Raw genomic sequence first — 17,136 nt, 5'->3', positions numbered from 1 at the left:
AGTTACTTCCTGCACTGGGAGTTTAGTGGAATCTGGATATGGAACCCCAGCTCACCCTCTTGCCCTCTGAGAATGATAGTGCACATTCCACCAAGTCCTCCAGTTATTTTCTGTACCTGGGAAGAGATGAAGACCACCGCCCCCCCCCCCCCAATTAACCCAGGATTTCCCTATTCTTGCTTGCTTAAGCTCAAGCCCCCATTCAGGAGAGATAGGAGCAGGGCCAGATTCCTAAGGTCTGCAGGAGCTGCCCAAGGAATGGTGGGGGGCCAGTCAGCAGCTGGGCCCTGGGCCTGTCAGCATACACACCCGTACATGTATACATACACTCACACATGTGCATGCACACACACGTGCACATATAAAGGGTGGGGGGCACAGGCAGCTGGGGATGCTCACACTATGGGCCGCATACCCCTCCCCTTGCCCCCATGGGGGAGGGGTGATAAATATTTAAGGGGCTTTTAGCTCAGAAGGGGCTGAAGCTGGGGGAGGGAGGGGGGTCCACACTGCCTGATTAATGGGGTTACGGGCTTGGATCAATCCATCCGCCCGCCACTCCCTCCTCCCTCCTCCCTCCCTCCGCCTAATGCGCTTTATCAGGAGACGCTTTTCTGACTTGGCAGCATCAGGCGTTTTAAATAGACCCATTTAGAGCTGGGGTTGGGGGGGAGAAGGAGGGGGTGGAGAGAGACAGAGATTGAGACAGGCTGGGAGACAGAGACGACCAGGGGAGAGAGATGCCATACAAGAGAGAGACTGGGAGAGGAGAGACAGAGGAGATGCACAGAACTGAGAAGAGAGACTAAGGGTGAAATTCTTATGGAGGCTGAGATGGAGAAAGAGATGATGGGAGGCCAAAGGGAAGGTGGAGGGCTGTACAGCAGAAACAAACACAGAAAGAGAGAAGGAGAGAAGAAAGGAGGCACCAGCAGCAGGAAGAAATCCAGAGAGAAGCTCTCTCTGCAAGGGCTAAGTGCTAGCCTGGGAGACAGCAGATATCTTTTATTTCCAAAAACAGTTTTTCATCCACTTTGTTAAATTAAAAAGCTGTTTTTAAAGTGATGCTGGAGGTGCTGCTGGAGGAGGGTGGCTAGAACTGCCAAGTCCTCCCTCCAGGGCCTCTTCCTCGGCCCCCACAGAAGCTGCCTCAGCCTGAGCCCCTGGGGTGTCTCCAGCTCCCCTGCTCTCCACAATCCTGTAAGATCCCCAGGGACAGGGTCAGGGCATCTGAGCTACTGTTCACTGGCAGGAAGTCCTTCCTGCTGTCTGGCCTCAGTCCCTCTTGCTGCAGAGAGCATATTCTCTCCCCTGAGCACTAGCCCTCTCTTCTCGAGCCCCTTTTCCTGTCTCCTTAAGGTAGTCCCAATTTAGGGGAGGATCACATGCACTCGAGGCTTAGTAGCCCACTTTCCTAACAAGCCATCAAACTCCTACCAGGTGTGCTCCCCGAAAATATTACCTATCATTCTGTAAATCCATTTCCTAGTCCATAATTCACCCCATGTCCTTGAGTCACTGGGTGGAAAGATTAACTCTATGCCCCTGTAGAGGAATCTCCTCTTCCCTCTTCTCATGGGCCCTGGTTCCATCTAAGTTCCTTTTAAGGCCATGTGTCAGCCTGGGGTACCCCACTCCACTCTCCATAACACCCCACTCTTAGTTCTGAAGGGTTACAGCCCCCCACCCCCAGGCCGGGAAAATGGCCAGTCTGTTTGGGAGCTGAGATGAAAAGCCCAGCCGGCCTTTGTGGGCCTCTGGCGGGTTTTGGACAATAGGCCCTTCCGTTCCGCTCCACTGCCTCAATTCCTTGGATGCCCCCACCCCCGGGCTGCCAATCCAGGGGCCTTGCCTAAACTGAATGAGAGGCAGGGAGAGTCAGACTCAGCCCCACAGCTGGCCCCAAAAGATTCTGGACCTTCCGACCTGCCATTCTATCTCCTCCAAGCCCAGCTGCTCCCTAATCAAGCCAGAGAGATGTTTTGGGGCAGAGAGGGAAACTGAAGACACTGAAACAGAAACATATTCCCACATCTGGGATTCAACCCCTCTCAGTGTACAACTCAATTTCCTGACCTGGTTTTGCTCTTGCCTGTGTGACCATGGATAAATCTCTTCCCTTCTCTGGGCCTATCATGGGGGCAAGAAAAGCCCCAAGACAGGATGATCCCCAAACTTCAGGAGGCAGAAGGATAGGGGAACAGAAGGAAAGGGTCTCAGGTCCTTCACCCCTGTCCTCTAGACCTACACCCTCAATGCACCTGGTGGTGCCCTGAGATGGATCTGCCCTACCTGGGCCCCCGGCACCTACCTCTTCACCACCAGCCACACTCCAAGCACATCAATGTCCTTTTCTTCCTCCAGACCACTCTTCCCAGGACTTCCAAAACCAAGGGGGTGGGATGATGTGACAAGTCTGGATTCTAGAAGGGCAAAGGGCACAAATCAGAGGTCACAGAGGAGTCACAGGTCTTAGTTCAACTCAAGAGCTCATTCCATACTCACAACCACACTGTGAGAAGGGGAGACCAAGGCGAGCAGCAGACAAATGTCTGAAGGAGGAAAAGTTAGGGTAGTATGGACTCACATCAGCACCACTTGCTGAATTCAGTTCTGAACCACAGGAACCAAGGGAGGTCAGAAGACAGTGGCCTGACACTACTCGCAGATACACATCCCCAGAAAATCCAGAATCCCCACACAGTTTGCAGACACAGTCTCCACATCACACACATTCTCACATGCACACTCACACAATACCCACTGTCATAACAACCTCTTCTTTATCACCACTCGTTTATTGAACATCTGTTATGTGCCAGGAACTATATTAGGCACTTTATATACATCATCTCATTTAAGTCCTCATGACTTCTCCACAAGGTAAGTTCTATTATTCTTCCCATTTGATGGCTAAGAAAACAGAGAGGTTAAGTAATTGCCCAAGACCACAGAGTTGATCAGTTCTATAGCCTAGATTTGAGTCCAGATCTAACTCCAAAGCCTTTCTGTTATACCAATTTGCCTCTGGAGCTCTCTCACCCACTTGCACAGTGCCTTCCCCAATAATAATAACAACAGGTAAAAGCTAGGCATGGTGGCACACACTTGTAATGCCAGTTACTCAGGTGGCTGAGGCAGGAGGATCACAAGTTCCAGGTCGGCCTGGACCACTCAGTAAGACTCTGTCTCAAAATAAAAAGGGATGGGGATACAGCTCATTGTTAGAACGCCCCTGGGTTCAGTCCCTCATACCCCACACACAATAACAACAAAAAGGGGTGGAAATTTTGTTATTTATTTTTGGCAGTACTAGGGACTGAACCCAGGGCCTCACATTTGGGCAAGTGCTCTACCAACTGAGCTACATCCAACTGAGCAGGTCCTTGATTAGCCAGTCATTATGATAAGCCCTAACTTACAGTTTTGTACTGAATCATTAAAACAAACTTTGGAGGTAAGCCCGTTTCTGTTTTTCAGATGAGGAAACAGGTTCAGAGAACAAAAGCAGCTAGCCTGAAGTCACACTACGGTAGCTTGTAAGGGAGCTGATGATGAACTGGGGTATCTTGAAAGTCACTGATGTTTTTCTATGGATTCCAGCCACTCAACAGACCCCTTACCTTCTACAAGATTCCAGACAATCCTCAGAGTCCAAAAGGTCCCAGATGAATCTGTCAAAGGTATGATTAGGTGCCTAAACACATAACCACGAGAAAGGGACTCCATGTCATCTAATCCAGCACACAGATGCAGACTCCACTGACCAGGGAGAGAGAACCAGAAACTCAAACAAGGTGTTAGAGACAGGCTGGCTGATGATGGACACAAAACACACAAGACACAGGTTTAACATGAGGGATGCAGAAAGGAAGACAGAGACAAAGCCAAACAACGACAGACAGTTGGAAACAACAGAATAGAAGAAGGTACAGGCTGCAATGAGAACACAGTCCACTGATCCGCAGAGAAACACCTATAGACCCATCTGACCTTCACGAGAAAAAAAACTGTAAAAGCAAGCAAAGCTCCAGCTGTGTGTGGCAGGTATGTGTGTGCATGTTGGGAGAAGCATGCAGAGTCTTATCACTACCCACATTACACCAGCTGCTTCCAGCAATTTCATCTGATTAATAATAAATGCCCCGTAATTACAGCCGCTCCCCTAGCCCTTCTTCCTGTTTTTTGTCAGCTGCTGCCAGGCCAGCCCCCCGAAGACCCCATGGCCCACTCCATCCTCACCTGCTGCTTTCTAGTAGGCTGAGAGAACCTGAGCCTACAGAAGAGACCAGACTCCCAATCTGGGGGAATACCCATCTCTCCATCTTAGATTAATGCCCTTTGGCTCCAAGCAAAAAAGTTATCTCACGTAGGTCTCATTAAGAACCCTCTCCCACTACCTGTACATAACCTGTGACCTCTAATATGGCCTAGGGGGCCGGGTCTGAGATGCAGGGAGATGAACTTCTTATCATTCGCTGGCTGAAGGAAGTCTCCATCCACAAACCAACTAGCCTTGGAATCCTCTGAGCTGGGAACAGGAAGGGACCCTCACCCCATCCCTCCAACCCCAAACAGCTACTATCTCCGCCCACTTATGTACCCTCCAGCTCTGGACATCCAGTGGCTCCACCTCCCCATTCCTGAGCCCCCCTCCCAGGTCCACCTCCTTCCAGGCCTCCCACCCTAGAGCTCCAAGGCAGCTCTATCAGAATCAGCTGCGGGTTTGTGCTGATCTGTTTCTAATCGCTGGGGCCTGGTTCACGCTTGCCCCCCCCCCCAATATTGATTCCATTATTTGGAGAGTCATTGACGTCAGGGGCCTGGATGTGTTCCAAAACCGCCCTCTTTCCAGGCCTGGGCCAGGGCCCAGCCCCCAACCCCCACCCCACGTTGAGATTTCACGGAGGGGCCCAGAAAGGTCAGCTCATGAGCCAAGGTCACATGGCATCAGCTCTCAGACTCTGGGCTCCTCTTGCCTTTTAGGGACCACTGTGTAGTCCCTTCTCCTGGGACAATGGACTATACAAAGGCCTGGGAGTCAAAAGTGAGGTAGAGATATACAAAAGGGGTCTGAAGACCTTCTTTGGAACTTAGGCTCGCAGGAAGGGCTCTGAGGAGGTAGGCATGGGGTAGTGGCTTAGGAAAGGGCACTTGGGATAGAGTTTGTTTTCTTTGCCACACACTTATTTAGAACATCCTGAGGCTAGACTTGAAAGGGTTCTTACTGACTACTTGATTTTTATGTCTGGTATTGGCTATATCTCTAGACTCTCTAAGAAGGAAATTCTCTGCCATATAAAACAATGGATAACCCTGAATGTTGCCATAATTTCACTCACTGGCACTGCTGATCTTATAAATCTTTGCTCTGTATAAAACAAAGGCTCTGTCTCCTGTGCATCTCCCACCTGTGCTTGTCCCGGCTTCCCCATCCTCACATTCTCAGCCTCTGGCTCTGAGTGAGTGCTGTGAGTCTCTGCCTCTGTCCCACCAAGATGCAGCCACTACTACACTGGCCCACACCAGCAACTCTTCTGCTCGGGCAGGACGAAGTATTTTCAGGATATGAACCCTGTGTTCTCAAACATTAATAACCAATGTGGAAAATCCATACTGCCCGCTGCAGCTACAAAGCCTCAGGACTCGGCCTTGGAGGTCCAGAGATATGATCCATTCCCTCGGCTACACTCCAAGAAACCCAGACCTAAAGAGAGTGAGAGTCACACTCACAACCACAGGAGAATAAAGATTTTCCCACCATCCTGTGAAGCTGGGGAGAGGGCAGAGTGACCTCCAACTTCTGCCACAGAATCAGGGTTATTGCCCTGCCCACTTTCCCTTACCAAGCCTTTGCATTCCTTCCCTGAGTGAAGGGAAGTTCTTCCTATAGTCTAGCCTGCAAACCAGTCAGGGTTCCTTTGAGCCCCAAAGGGGTGTACAACAGGGTGTCTTGGGTCTCAAGTCACAAACCCCAGACCCCCTGGGTCTCAATTTGTGTTCATTTCTCCACCTTTATGGAGAACCTACTCCCTGCCAAGCACTGTGCAGGCAGCCAGTGACAGTCCTGGCCACAAGGAGAACAGGGTCTGATGGAGGAGGAAAATATGGACATTGCTCACTTAAATCTGCCCTGCTACTGCATACCAGGTCTGTTTCAGGTGCAGGGTACAGTGGTGAACAAGGCAGACCCAGTACCTGGGTCCCACCAAACTCACAGGTAATTACTATGCTACACTGTGGAGTGTTGGGCTGGGAAAGAATAGGTAGAGTACGGTGGGGCACACTGACTGCTGTGGGTCTGCAGAAATCTGTGCTCTTGCAGTACTGAGGACTCTTCAATTTATTCCTAAACTCCAGACAGGCCCTTACACGGACCAGAAGTCACCACCATGGTCTACCTTCAGGTTGTCCTACTGTAGCACTAGCCCTGGCTTCTGGGAGCAAGGTCTGTCCTTCCCCACATCTATTCTAGCTCCTCTTTCCACTCCTTAGCCCCTGAGCTCCTGGGTTTGGTGACCCCCCAATCCAGCACAGCTCTGCTTTGGGGGCTTCCTTTGCCCTCTGCAGAGGTAAAGGGGAATGATGACCGCAGGCTCTCTACCCACAGGGACCACTTGCCTCCCCAGCCCCTCCCCACAGGAAGCTGGAGCCCTTGTGGGTGTGGTCACCGAGGGCCACAGGAGTTTACACAGCTGAGTTCTCCCCACTCCCCACCCCCATGGTGGGCTTGGAGGAGGGGTCAGCTCTCCCTTCTCAGCCTTCTTACTCTCTGGGACCCCCCCCCCCAACCAGGCACACATGGTCCCCCCCAATCCATCTGCATTTCAAAGAAAATCCACTCCATATGTTTCCGATTCATTTACACTTCAACTCGCCATGGGGGGGCAGAGAGCAGGACGCCTTGCCTCCAAGCCCTCCACCCCCATAGGGGGACTGGAGAGCATGTGTCCCCTTCAGGGACATGGAGCAGTTAAAGCTCAGCCATTTCAGCCTGGGGTGGGGGTGGGGGCTGCAGGCCAGCACTCTATAGTGTGAGCCCCCATGAGAGGATAGTCTGCCTCAGTCGGCCCCACCTACTGGTCTCCATAGCTGGAGGGCAAGTGGAGTCCAGGGTTATGTCTCTAAGATAGGTGAAGTTCCAGGACTTGTTGCAGCCTAGCCCCCACTCCCCAGGGCTACTGCTTTTCTGAGGAGTAGAGTAGGGATCTACGGGCAAGTCCTGGAGCCAGCATAACAACTCAACAGACATTCCAAGAAACACTGTGAGACATAGCATAATATGGCCCCTACTCCTCTCCAGCCTGGGCAGAGAAGAGAAGGAAGAAAAGGTGCATTCCATTCCAGTCTCCTCCTCCAGCTTTCCTCTCATCACAGGTTTTGGGGCTACCAGTTCTTTTCGAATCACAAATTCAGCACCCTGGAACAGTCCCTGGAGCCAGAGGCAAACTCACCCGGTCAATCTTCACACCCCTCCCATCCCATGGATGACCGGGATGGGGTGGGGAAGATATGAATCTGATTTCCCCACACCTAGCTCTTTCTACCACAGAAGGGGTATGTGCATGGCACGTGGAGGGCTCTAAGGGTTCATGTTACCTCTGAACCACCAAACCACTTGGAGTTTCTGCCAAGAACCTAGTCTCCTTGTAGAAGGCAAGGCAGAGAGGTTCAACTGGATCTGTTTCCCATTATTACCCCCTCCATCGGCCCACAACCCAAGTGAGGGAGGTAATCAAATGTACATCCCATCTCCTCCCCATCTTTGGAGGAGGTTGGTCTTGGAGCAGACTCTTTTGTTCACCTCAATTGTCCCAATACCACCACAAACGGAAAGAAAGCATGGGCACGCTTTATTGAGTCCTAAGCTCCACTGGGATTGTGAACACCACAATCTTAGTGTGGGTCTGAATGTGAGCTCCTGGGCAGAAGTGGAGTTTAGTGTAAGTGCCAGAGTTTAATGTCAGTCTGAATGTGAACTCCCAAATGGAAGTATGAGTTTGAGTGTGAACCCAGGTTCTAGGTATGTCCGACTATAAGCTCCAGTGAGTCAGAATGTGAATTTCAAGATTGAAATGTACTAACTTTGAGTCCCAGGATTCCCAAACAAGTCAGTGTAAGTCTGAGCCCTTAGTCTTAAGAGCCTTTCAAGTATGAGCTAAGTGTCCCATATGAGTCCAAATGAGTACTACACTTCCTTTTTGAGACTGAGCGTGAGCTCCTCCATGCAAATGTGAGACTGACTGACTGTGAACATCAGGAGCCCAGTATAAGCTTAAGTGATTCCAGGATGGAAGTGAGAATCTTGAGTGTACACATTAAGAGTTCTAGCGTGAGCTCCAGGATCCTAATGGGAATTTGAATGTGAGTCACAGGATCTCATATGAGTCTGAGGGAGTCACCCAGATCCTGGTATGAGTCTAAGTGTGAGCTACAGGTTACCCATGTGAGTCTGACCCCCAGCCTTCCCATGTGAATCTAAGTGTGAACCCAAAGGTCCTAATATGAACCTGAGTGAGGTATAGGGTCCCTACAGAGTCTCAATCTGAACCCTAGCATGGAGATATGAGGGTGAATGCCAAGATGAAACTGTGACTCTGACTAGGAAATGCAGTGTCCTATATTAGTCCTTGAATTCAAATGTGAGTCCTACGATCCCTGTGTGAGTGTGAGTTCTAGTCTCAGTGTGACTCTGAGTTACAGCATTTAAGTGTGGATTTAAAGAAGCTTCCAAGTTTTAGTGTGAGTCTGAGTGTGAGTCCTAGAACCCCAGTAAGCTTCTAAGCATTAGCTCTAGGTTTCAATGTAAATCTATGAGCTAAAGAATAGAAATGTCTGGGTAAGAGTGAGCATACAGTCCTACTGTGAGTCCAAGTATGAGAACAGAGGACCAAGGAGTGTAAACCCTAGGACTAAAGTATGTATCTGGATATGAGCCCCAGAATATAAGTGTGAATCTGAGTGTGAGTCTCAATGTCCTGGTGTAATTCTGAATGTAAGGCCACATGGTGTGAACGTAAAACCCAAGACCCAGAATGAGTTTATTTCCCAGTGTGAATCTGAGTGTGAGTTCCAGAGCCAAAGGGTTTCAAGTGTGAACTTGAAACTTCTAGTGTTTGTGTAGGCTCAGGGTCCCACTTGGAGTATCAGTATCAGAGAATGAACCTTTAGCTCCATCTCACCAATCCTGCCCAGAGCCCCAGGAACAGACAGGATTTGTGAAGGGTCGTGAGACTGGAGGCAGAGGCATAGTTTGAGATGTACAGTGCCCTCCACCCAAGTCCTGGCCAGCCCTACATCCCTAGGAATATTTAATTGTTCAAGCCCCATCCCGACGCATGCAACAGCATGCCATCACACCCAGGGTTTCAGAACCCCTGAATGTACAGCAATTACGGATGCACAAACATACCCAGCATTTCAGACTCCCACCACCTTAGCGATTAGCCACACAAACACCCCCAGTAACACAGATACAAATATATCCTGTATCAAAGGCAAAACAACTAGTGTTACAGACACACTCCTACAGCCGCATGCAGACACACACCCAGTGTTGCAGACAAGCTGCCAGCCATACAGACAATTCTCAAAGAGAGAGACTAGACGGAAAGAGAAAGAAAATCCTGAATTTTCAACAAGGCGTGAAATAGTCCTGCCCGCCTGAAGCTACTGGAGGGGGGAGGGGTCCAGAGAGCGAGCGAACAAGCTGAAGGAGCTAGACGCTGGAGCAGAGGCTCGGGAGAGGAGCGAAGCCGAGAGGAGAGCAGAGGAGAGGAGCTGAGAAGGAGAGCTGTCCGTCTGGTGACCTCCCCGCGGCCCAGCCCCCCACGCACGGGGAGATATGCTACTCTGAGCAACATAGGGACACCCGGGTAGGCTCACATAGAGCCGCACAGGAGGAGGCACACCGGCAGACTCACAAAGAGGCACTTGGGGACACATCACTGGCGGACTCACACAAACCAGAGGACTTACAAAGAGACACACTGGGGTAGTCTCACAGCATGTAGATACATCCAGGCGGACTCAGGAGAAAACCACAGGCAGTCCCTCTCTCTATGCCCCCCCTCTCTTTCACACACATACACATACACACACGCACACGCGTATTCACAGGGACACACAAGCACTGGCAGACGCGCAGCCGTCCGTTCACACACTCAGGCGCTTTGAAGTCCAGGGTTTTGCCCGAGAAAGTAGCCGCCTTTGGGTGTGCGGGGGCCACTGCTGCCCCCACCCCCAAACCCTGGAATTTTCCCAGACCCAGAGCGTGAGACTGAGGGGTAGGAAGAACAGGGACACTAGGAAAAACCGCCCTGACCATCTCGCTCCAGTCGATTGTCCAGCCTCAAGACCACCACGCCCAACCCCTGGCGCGCCCGGACTTGGGGGCTGCTTCTCCTGCGCCCCCGCCCTCGAGTTTGCGGGCAAAGTTTCTCGTGAACTTTCCTGCCTCCCCCTGCAGCGGGCCCACGCGTGTCCCCTCACTCTTTCCGCGCGCACCCGGGCCACTGGTCCGCTGGTCTTCCCGCCTGAGGGTTCGAGGGTTCAGCTTCGCGCTGACCGCCGCGGGGTACTCACCGCGCCCTGGGGCCACCGGGGCTCCGCGCCGCGCCCTTCGACCGCTCCCGGCAGGGAGCAAGGCTAGGAGCGCGAAGCTAGCACCGCTGCCGGATCCCACCGCCGAACCCCGCGCCGCGCCGGCTGGAGCCGCCGCCTCCGCTGCCGCCGCCGCCGCCCGCTCTGCACCGGCTCCTCGGCGCTCCGCGGCTTTAACCCCCCCATCCTCCTCCCTCCCTCGCGCGTTCCCTCCCTCCTTCCTTCGCCCATGTGACCGCGGGCGCCCGCTCGGCCGCGCGCGCCCTCGCTCCCCTCCCCCCTCGCCTTGTCTCCCCGCGCCTCCGCGGCCGCGCGCCACGACCCCCTCCCCGCCACGGCCCCCGCGCGTCCCCGCTTTAGCACGCTCCCGTGCTTGGCACGCGCGGCCCGTTCGCGGGGCACGCTTACTCTGCTCAGGCCTGTGAGCCCCCACTCCCATTAGCCCCGTGCAGGCACGCGCCTTCTCCCCCGCTGGCACGCTCGCCCGCCCTGGCACGCGTGGCACCCTCACTCTCGCCCTTTCTCGGGCGCGCCCTCCAGACGGCTGTGGCCCCTGTGCTTCACGCGCAGCCCGGGCCTCGGGGTCTCACAAACGCGCGCGCACACATACACGCACACCCACTCCGCCCGCTCCCCCAGGGCGACTGGGCGCGCACCCACCCCCAGGGATAGCTCATTCACACTCACTCTCTCACTCAGTCTTGGCCAGGTCTCTTCTGCGCACACTCTCCTGTGTTCAGGCCCTGAGTGTCTCGAACTGACACCTTGACAAACCCGGGGCCAACTCTGGGGTCCTCCCTCCAGAATCATCGTGAGAGGAACGCAAATCCGAGCCCCCAGCCCCCACTTTGAGTAAAAGAAACCATCCGGCTCCCCTCCTCCCTTATTCCTACTGCCACCAGCAACGACTCCACTCCTAGTCACATACAGACAAAACCCTGGCTCCAGGGAAAGCTGGCTTTGCGTTTCCGTAACACCGGATGAACCAAACTGGGAGCCCAGGTCCTCCTTTCACTCCATGTCTCTAATGACACCACTACTACTACCTTCTTCTTTCTCTATCCGCAGGGACACCTGGCCTGGGAAGAAGCCTCCATAGGATGAAGGGAATAGGGAGGCTGCGCCCTTAATGCCTGGTGGGGCAATTCCAGCACGTGGGGGCAACTCTCCACTAGCTTGGCGCTGGAGGCTCGCCCTTTGATCCTTCCTTTTGCAGCATGGGCCTCTGAGGGGCCAGTGAGCTCACTTCACTCGCCCCGGGGCCTCCTGTCTGGCTGCAACATGGGAGATTAAGGATAGACAACCTGATCAACTTCTGAGGCCACGCGAGAGAGCAGTAGAGAGTGGGATGCCAAAAAGAGAACAAGAGGTCCACCCGCTTCCACCCCTCGGATATTTCACCCGGCCTTTGACCCATAATCCCCAGCCCCTTCAGGGAACTGCTCCGAGGCTGAGGGTGAAGGGAGGGAAATTTCTCGCTGTTTCCTCACACCCTTCCCCAGCAGGCTGCCTACAACGCCCGGGCCCTTTCCCAACAAATGCCTCAGGGACTCCCATTGCAGAGGAAAACCTTCCCGCCACTGCCAGGGCTTTTCACTTTCACTTCCATGACCGCAGAATCCCCTTGGTACAACCGTCAGGGGTCAATCAGGGCTGACGCTCAGAAAGGGCTATCTAGGGATTAAGGGCACACAGCGAAATAACTGCGTCTAGCTGAGGTCCAACCCAAACTCACCCACAGTAGATGTTCTCTAATTGGCTTTTCTGGGCCCACTACCCTTCAAAACCCCAAGCAGTGAACCTTTTTAAGATGGTGGGCGCAGGTAAGGAGCGCGGACAGTAAGGAATTGCCCCTCGCCTTGCGCAGAAGCTTAGCCTTGGCGAGGTTAGGGGCCGATGGGCCTGGGTATCTACACCGGGTACGGGAAGGACGGACCGGCGTCGAGATCTGCGGGTCATGGTGGACTGACTTGACTTCCAGATGCTGCTTCTTTCTGCTGGTTGGGAGCAGTCAGGAATTCCGCCCTGGGCCAACGTTCCCTTGCCATCTAGGGACGCGGAGGCTGCCATCGTCCGTGCCGCAGTCCCCAGTGCAGGGCACGGTTCCCACCGGACTACCAGAGTACAGAAACCCGACGTATCGTTGTGTGGGAGGATGCAGAATGAGGACAGGCGCACGTCCGACAAGTGTCCTGGGGTCTGTTGGTCATCAGCATCTGGCGCGGGACCCAGCAGCCAAGCTTACTTCCCCTGGGCCGCAGCGACACCTGGCGGGAAGTGCTGGAGGTATGTTTCCCTCAGGCTGTGGCTTTCGCTAGACGCTGAGGCCTCCGCGTACTCACCCTACAGAACTTCCAGGGTGCTGCGCCCTCTCCTCGCCGCTGTCACGGCTCAGAACCTGATTTTACTTGAAACCTGAGCTGGGGGAACAGACTACTCGCAGGTTTGTGTTCCTACCACCCTCAGATGTCTTATCTGCACACTGACCTCTGAGATTCGGTGCTGAATCCTCCCATGTCTCCCTACCACCTTGGGAGCAAAGCTAGGCTTCGTAGGCCGGGCTTCAAAGCCCTACAGGATCCCACGGCGTTTCCTCTCCAGCTTTCTTCAAGCTGGTATCCCTGGCGGGCGCAAGCTTTGAGCCAGCCCCTTTCTCTATCCTCTTATCCTTACCCTTAAGCCAAACATCACTTCCCTGACACGTCTCTCCAATCCCCTTCAGCACATTCACTGCTTCCCCAGTCTTCAACATCCACCTCTCGCGTTAGGGAGTGTCAGGAAGTTCTCTCCCCTAGGCTGGAACCCCTGTGCTCTACAAGCAATGGAGATACCAGATTTGTGAAGATTGTGAGGCCCTAGGAAATTGGGGGAAGTACATGAGTTTGGGTTGCTAGAATTTTATACCAACCACGAAAGGGGGCTGTATGGCCATGACTTCTCCACCTTGGCAGGTGACTTAAACTTGGATCACCTCCCACTCCTAGCAGTCATTGGGCCATCCCAAGCCTTTGGACAGCAAAGACTCTTCCCCATTTCTACTTATCTATCTCCAAGGAAGGAATGCCTATAACCTACATCTACGATTGCCTTTGCAGTATTCCCCCAGGAAATGGAACACATTTCTCACCTACTATGCCATCAGAAAGTTCCACTGTGGGACACATCCCTGGTTACCCAAAGTTACAATCTCACACACAGGTCTACAAGTGCTAAACACACTATTCAAGTACCCAGTCTCAAAGAATAAAATATATATATTCAAACCTCACTATGGCACAGAGTCCCTTGTTGGGTTAGGAACGAGAGGTCCCAAAAGAGTGAGACTGAGTCCTGGATTCACACTTACACACTATACACACACAGGCACAGACACACATAGAGTGTGTGTGTCACACAAACACACACGCAGTCACACACGATCTCAATCATACTGGGGTTTGGCGGGTCGGGGCGGGCTCCAGGAGGCAGTTACGTAAACGCCCTTACAGCCCCCCCTCGCTCCCCCTTACCCCCCCCCCCCTTCCTCACGCAGTGCCAGCGCCCGGGGCGGCTTGGCCGGGGCCCGGGAACAGCTCGGCCTCGCGGAGGCTCCAGGCGCCGAGAAACCCGATCCGACACAGCCCGGGGCCGACTCAGGGAGGGGGGCCCAGAGCCCCTCCACTTAGGGTCCAGCCCAGCCCCCCAGGGACGATGCACCCACTCCTACCCTGAAACAGCTCCCAGCACCATCCTAGGATAACACCTGGGGCCCGCTGGCAACCCCCACATTCTTCAGTCTTCTTCCTGGAATCCTATTGCCTGGATGACTGCCTCTGTGTGCCTTGACCCTTCCAACCTCTGGCATCAGAAAAGGGCAAAGATTCCCTAAAGGTAGGAGATGGGGGAGGGCTGAAATCACAATGGGGGAAGCTAAGTATTCAACCTGAAATTGCCCCCAATTCTCTGGAACTATCTCCTCTTCCCTCCTCTCCCGAGCTCTCTAAATCCACTCTTACAAAGGGGTTTTCACTACTGCTCCAGTCTCCCTGCCTACCTGCTTGCGGATTCCAGGATATTCTATCAGAATTCTAAAGTATTCAGATAGGTCCAAGTCCTCCCTTTCCTCTCTTTGGTATCAGTGGGAAGTTCTAACTCGAGTCTAATCCCAGTTCTTCCTATTTTGCTAGAAAGAAGTTTTGAAGGTAACCTAAGGCATTGGGGAACCAAATCCCTAGAAGAAGGAAGGTTTAAGGCTCAGGAAACTTCTGGAAGTCAGAAGTCTGAGAGGAGGAGAGAGAAGGTCTCTTTTTACTCTCCTCCAATATAGCCCACCTCACTCTGGAGCCTAAACTCCATTTTTCATAATAACTTTTGAGTATCCACTTGGGCTGCCCAGACCTAAGCAGAAAGGGAATTTCCCCCTATGTTCTCTGTTAATGAACAAAACATTTCATGTTGAAATTCTTCCTCTGCCCCCAGTCCAATGTCTCCAGCAACACCCCTCCCCACAACTGATCAAGCAGGGGGAATACTAGGAGGAGGGTATCAGAGAAGGGGAGAAGCCTTTAGGGGAAGCATAATTTATATTGGGGGTCATCTTTTAAATAAATAATTAGGATGGCTTTTTTCTTCCATTTTTGGCTAAAATTACCCACTCTTGTGGCAGCTTCCCAGAAAGGGCGGCGGGAGGGTGCTGGAGCTGTCTCGAGGCCCAGGACATGGCCCCCCTCCCCTGGGCGAGGAGCCTTCCCCAAGTTGTTTTCCTGGTCTCTTCCTCTTGGATGTTTTTTTGATTATTAATCATATTTTCCATCCACAGGCTTAGTCCAGACCCCCACCCCCTAGGGTCAGGGCTGGACAGAGGAAGGAAGAGTTCCAGGAAGATGAGTTGGGGACAAGATGGGCAATGACCCCTGGCCTTGGCTGACCTAAAAGAGGCTGGTAGTGGTATGTCACAGATCACATTCTCACCACTGTGGCATGTAGTAGGGGCCATTCTCAAGCAATATAAGCAGAGTAAATGAATGAACAGGTGTCTAGTTTTCATAGCACCCAGCTGGCACTGGAAAGCAAAGCCCTTGGTGTTGGTCCTCTTATGCTCAGACAGGGAAGCATCCCAAAGAAGGGGAGTCACCTGCCCAGAATCACTCAGCAAGTTAGTGCTAGAGCCAGAGTAGTATCTCAGGAATGCTAATGGCTCCTCTTATGCATAAGTCAGCCAATAAATATGTATTGAGTACCTACTATTGATTTAAGTATAAGCATCAATCTAAGTACAGCAGTGAGCCACACAAAAATCCCTGCTCTCTCCAGCATGTAGAACAAGTAGATTCCATACATTGCTCATGTATGTGTAAGTTGGTACCACCACTTTGGAACACTGTTTAGCAGGATCTAATAAACTGAACATGTGTATATCCAAGGACTCAGCAATTCCATTCCCAAATATGTACCCAAAAGATATGACCAAATATATTCACCAAAAATGTTCATAGTAGCTTTATCTGTATGTAATAGCTCCAAACTGAAAACAATCCAAATAGTGATATAGTCACAGCAATGGAAAAAAAAAAACCCAAGTATAGCTACATTTGACAATATGGATGAGTCTCATAGACAGAGTGTTGAGCAAGGGAAAAAAAAAACACACAAAAACATGCTGAATGATTTTATTTATTTAAAGCCCTACAAACTAAACTAAAATTCCAGATGCAATTCAACCTGAATCTACAAGGTTTATGCACTTTGATGTTTATTTTTTGCCTTAAAACATTTTTTTTTTAAATTCCCTGACCTCACAGAGTTTATATTCTAGTCAGGGAGAATGGATACTAAAAAAAAAAAAAAAAAAAAAAAAGAAAGAAAAAGAAAATTATACAGTTTGTTCATGCAAAAGCCCAATTTCTGATTCCCAAACCCCCTCAGCCAAGAGGTGACAGCCTGTCACCTAAGAGAAGCTTAAACTAAGACTCTTTGTCTTCTCTCAGTGCCATACATTTTGTGTTATAGTGGTTAGTGTAATGTCTAATGATCTAGTTAGTTGTGTGATGCCTGGGAACCCCATGAGGGCAGCTCTGTGGCCTCCATCTTCAGCCACCCAGTGCTGAGTCTGGCATAAAACAAGTTCTCCTAACAACTGAAATAGATTTGAAAAAATGTTGAATGAGTGAATGATGCAAGCAAGGAAGTAGGATTACCTTGGCTTGTGAGAAGTAAACCCGAGCTCTAAGGCACAGGGAAGAGAGCCTATGTGAATGGGTTGCAGCCTTTGAGGATAGGAAAGGATTTAGTAAGGAGTGAGGAATTAAACAGAGACCTGGAAAGTAGGATGAGGTAGCCTAAGTAGCTCAGAGATCACATCCTAAAATACTTTTGATCTCAAGGCCATGGAGACTTGGAAGGGCATAATGTAGGTAAGGAACACAAGCACATTTGAGTTTCAGCAAGATCACTGAGGCATTGGGTAGGAGGGTCAGACTTCCTGCCTGACCTAGGACAAAGCCATGGCGCTGTCTCCTTCAAGACAGGGCCTTGAGGGAGAAGAGGACACTCTAA

The 17,136-nt window shown here is 51.8% G+C and overlaps 1 protein-coding gene across 4 annotated transcripts in view; it reads right to left on the bottom strand.

Moving 5' to 3' along the window:
• The window catches only part of CNTFR (ciliary neurotrophic factor receptor), a 38,285-nt gene extending 27,229 nt beyond the window's left edge, over nt 1–11,056 (bottom strand). For 2 of the 4 annotated variants that reach the window (XM_081263631.1, XM_081263632.1), the window contains exons 1-2: nt 10,585–10,724; nt 2,312–2,423 (exon numbers count right to left, since the gene is read on the bottom strand). Coding sequence is in view for 1 of the 4 variants with exons in the window: in XM_081263630.1 (XP_081119756.1) it covers nt 10,585–11,041 (457 nt within the window). In the remaining 3 variants the exon portion in view is untranslated. Of the gene's footprint in view, nt 1–2,311; nt 2,424–10,584 lie in introns of all 4 variants that reach the window. The other 2 variants (XM_081263630.1, XM_081263633.1) reach the window with 2 other exon arrangements.
• Between the last annotated feature and the right edge of the window lie 6,080 nt (nt 11,057–17,136).

This window comes from Spermophilus citellus, assembly GCF_964194105.1.
Source record: "Spermophilus citellus genome assembly, chromosome: 2".
Lineage (NCBI taxonomy): Eukaryota > Metazoa > Chordata > Mammalia > Rodentia > Sciuridae > Spermophilus > Spermophilus citellus.
The sequence above is the reverse complement of the archived record's forward strand: the minus strand, read 5'-3'. Positions and strand labels throughout refer to the sequence as shown.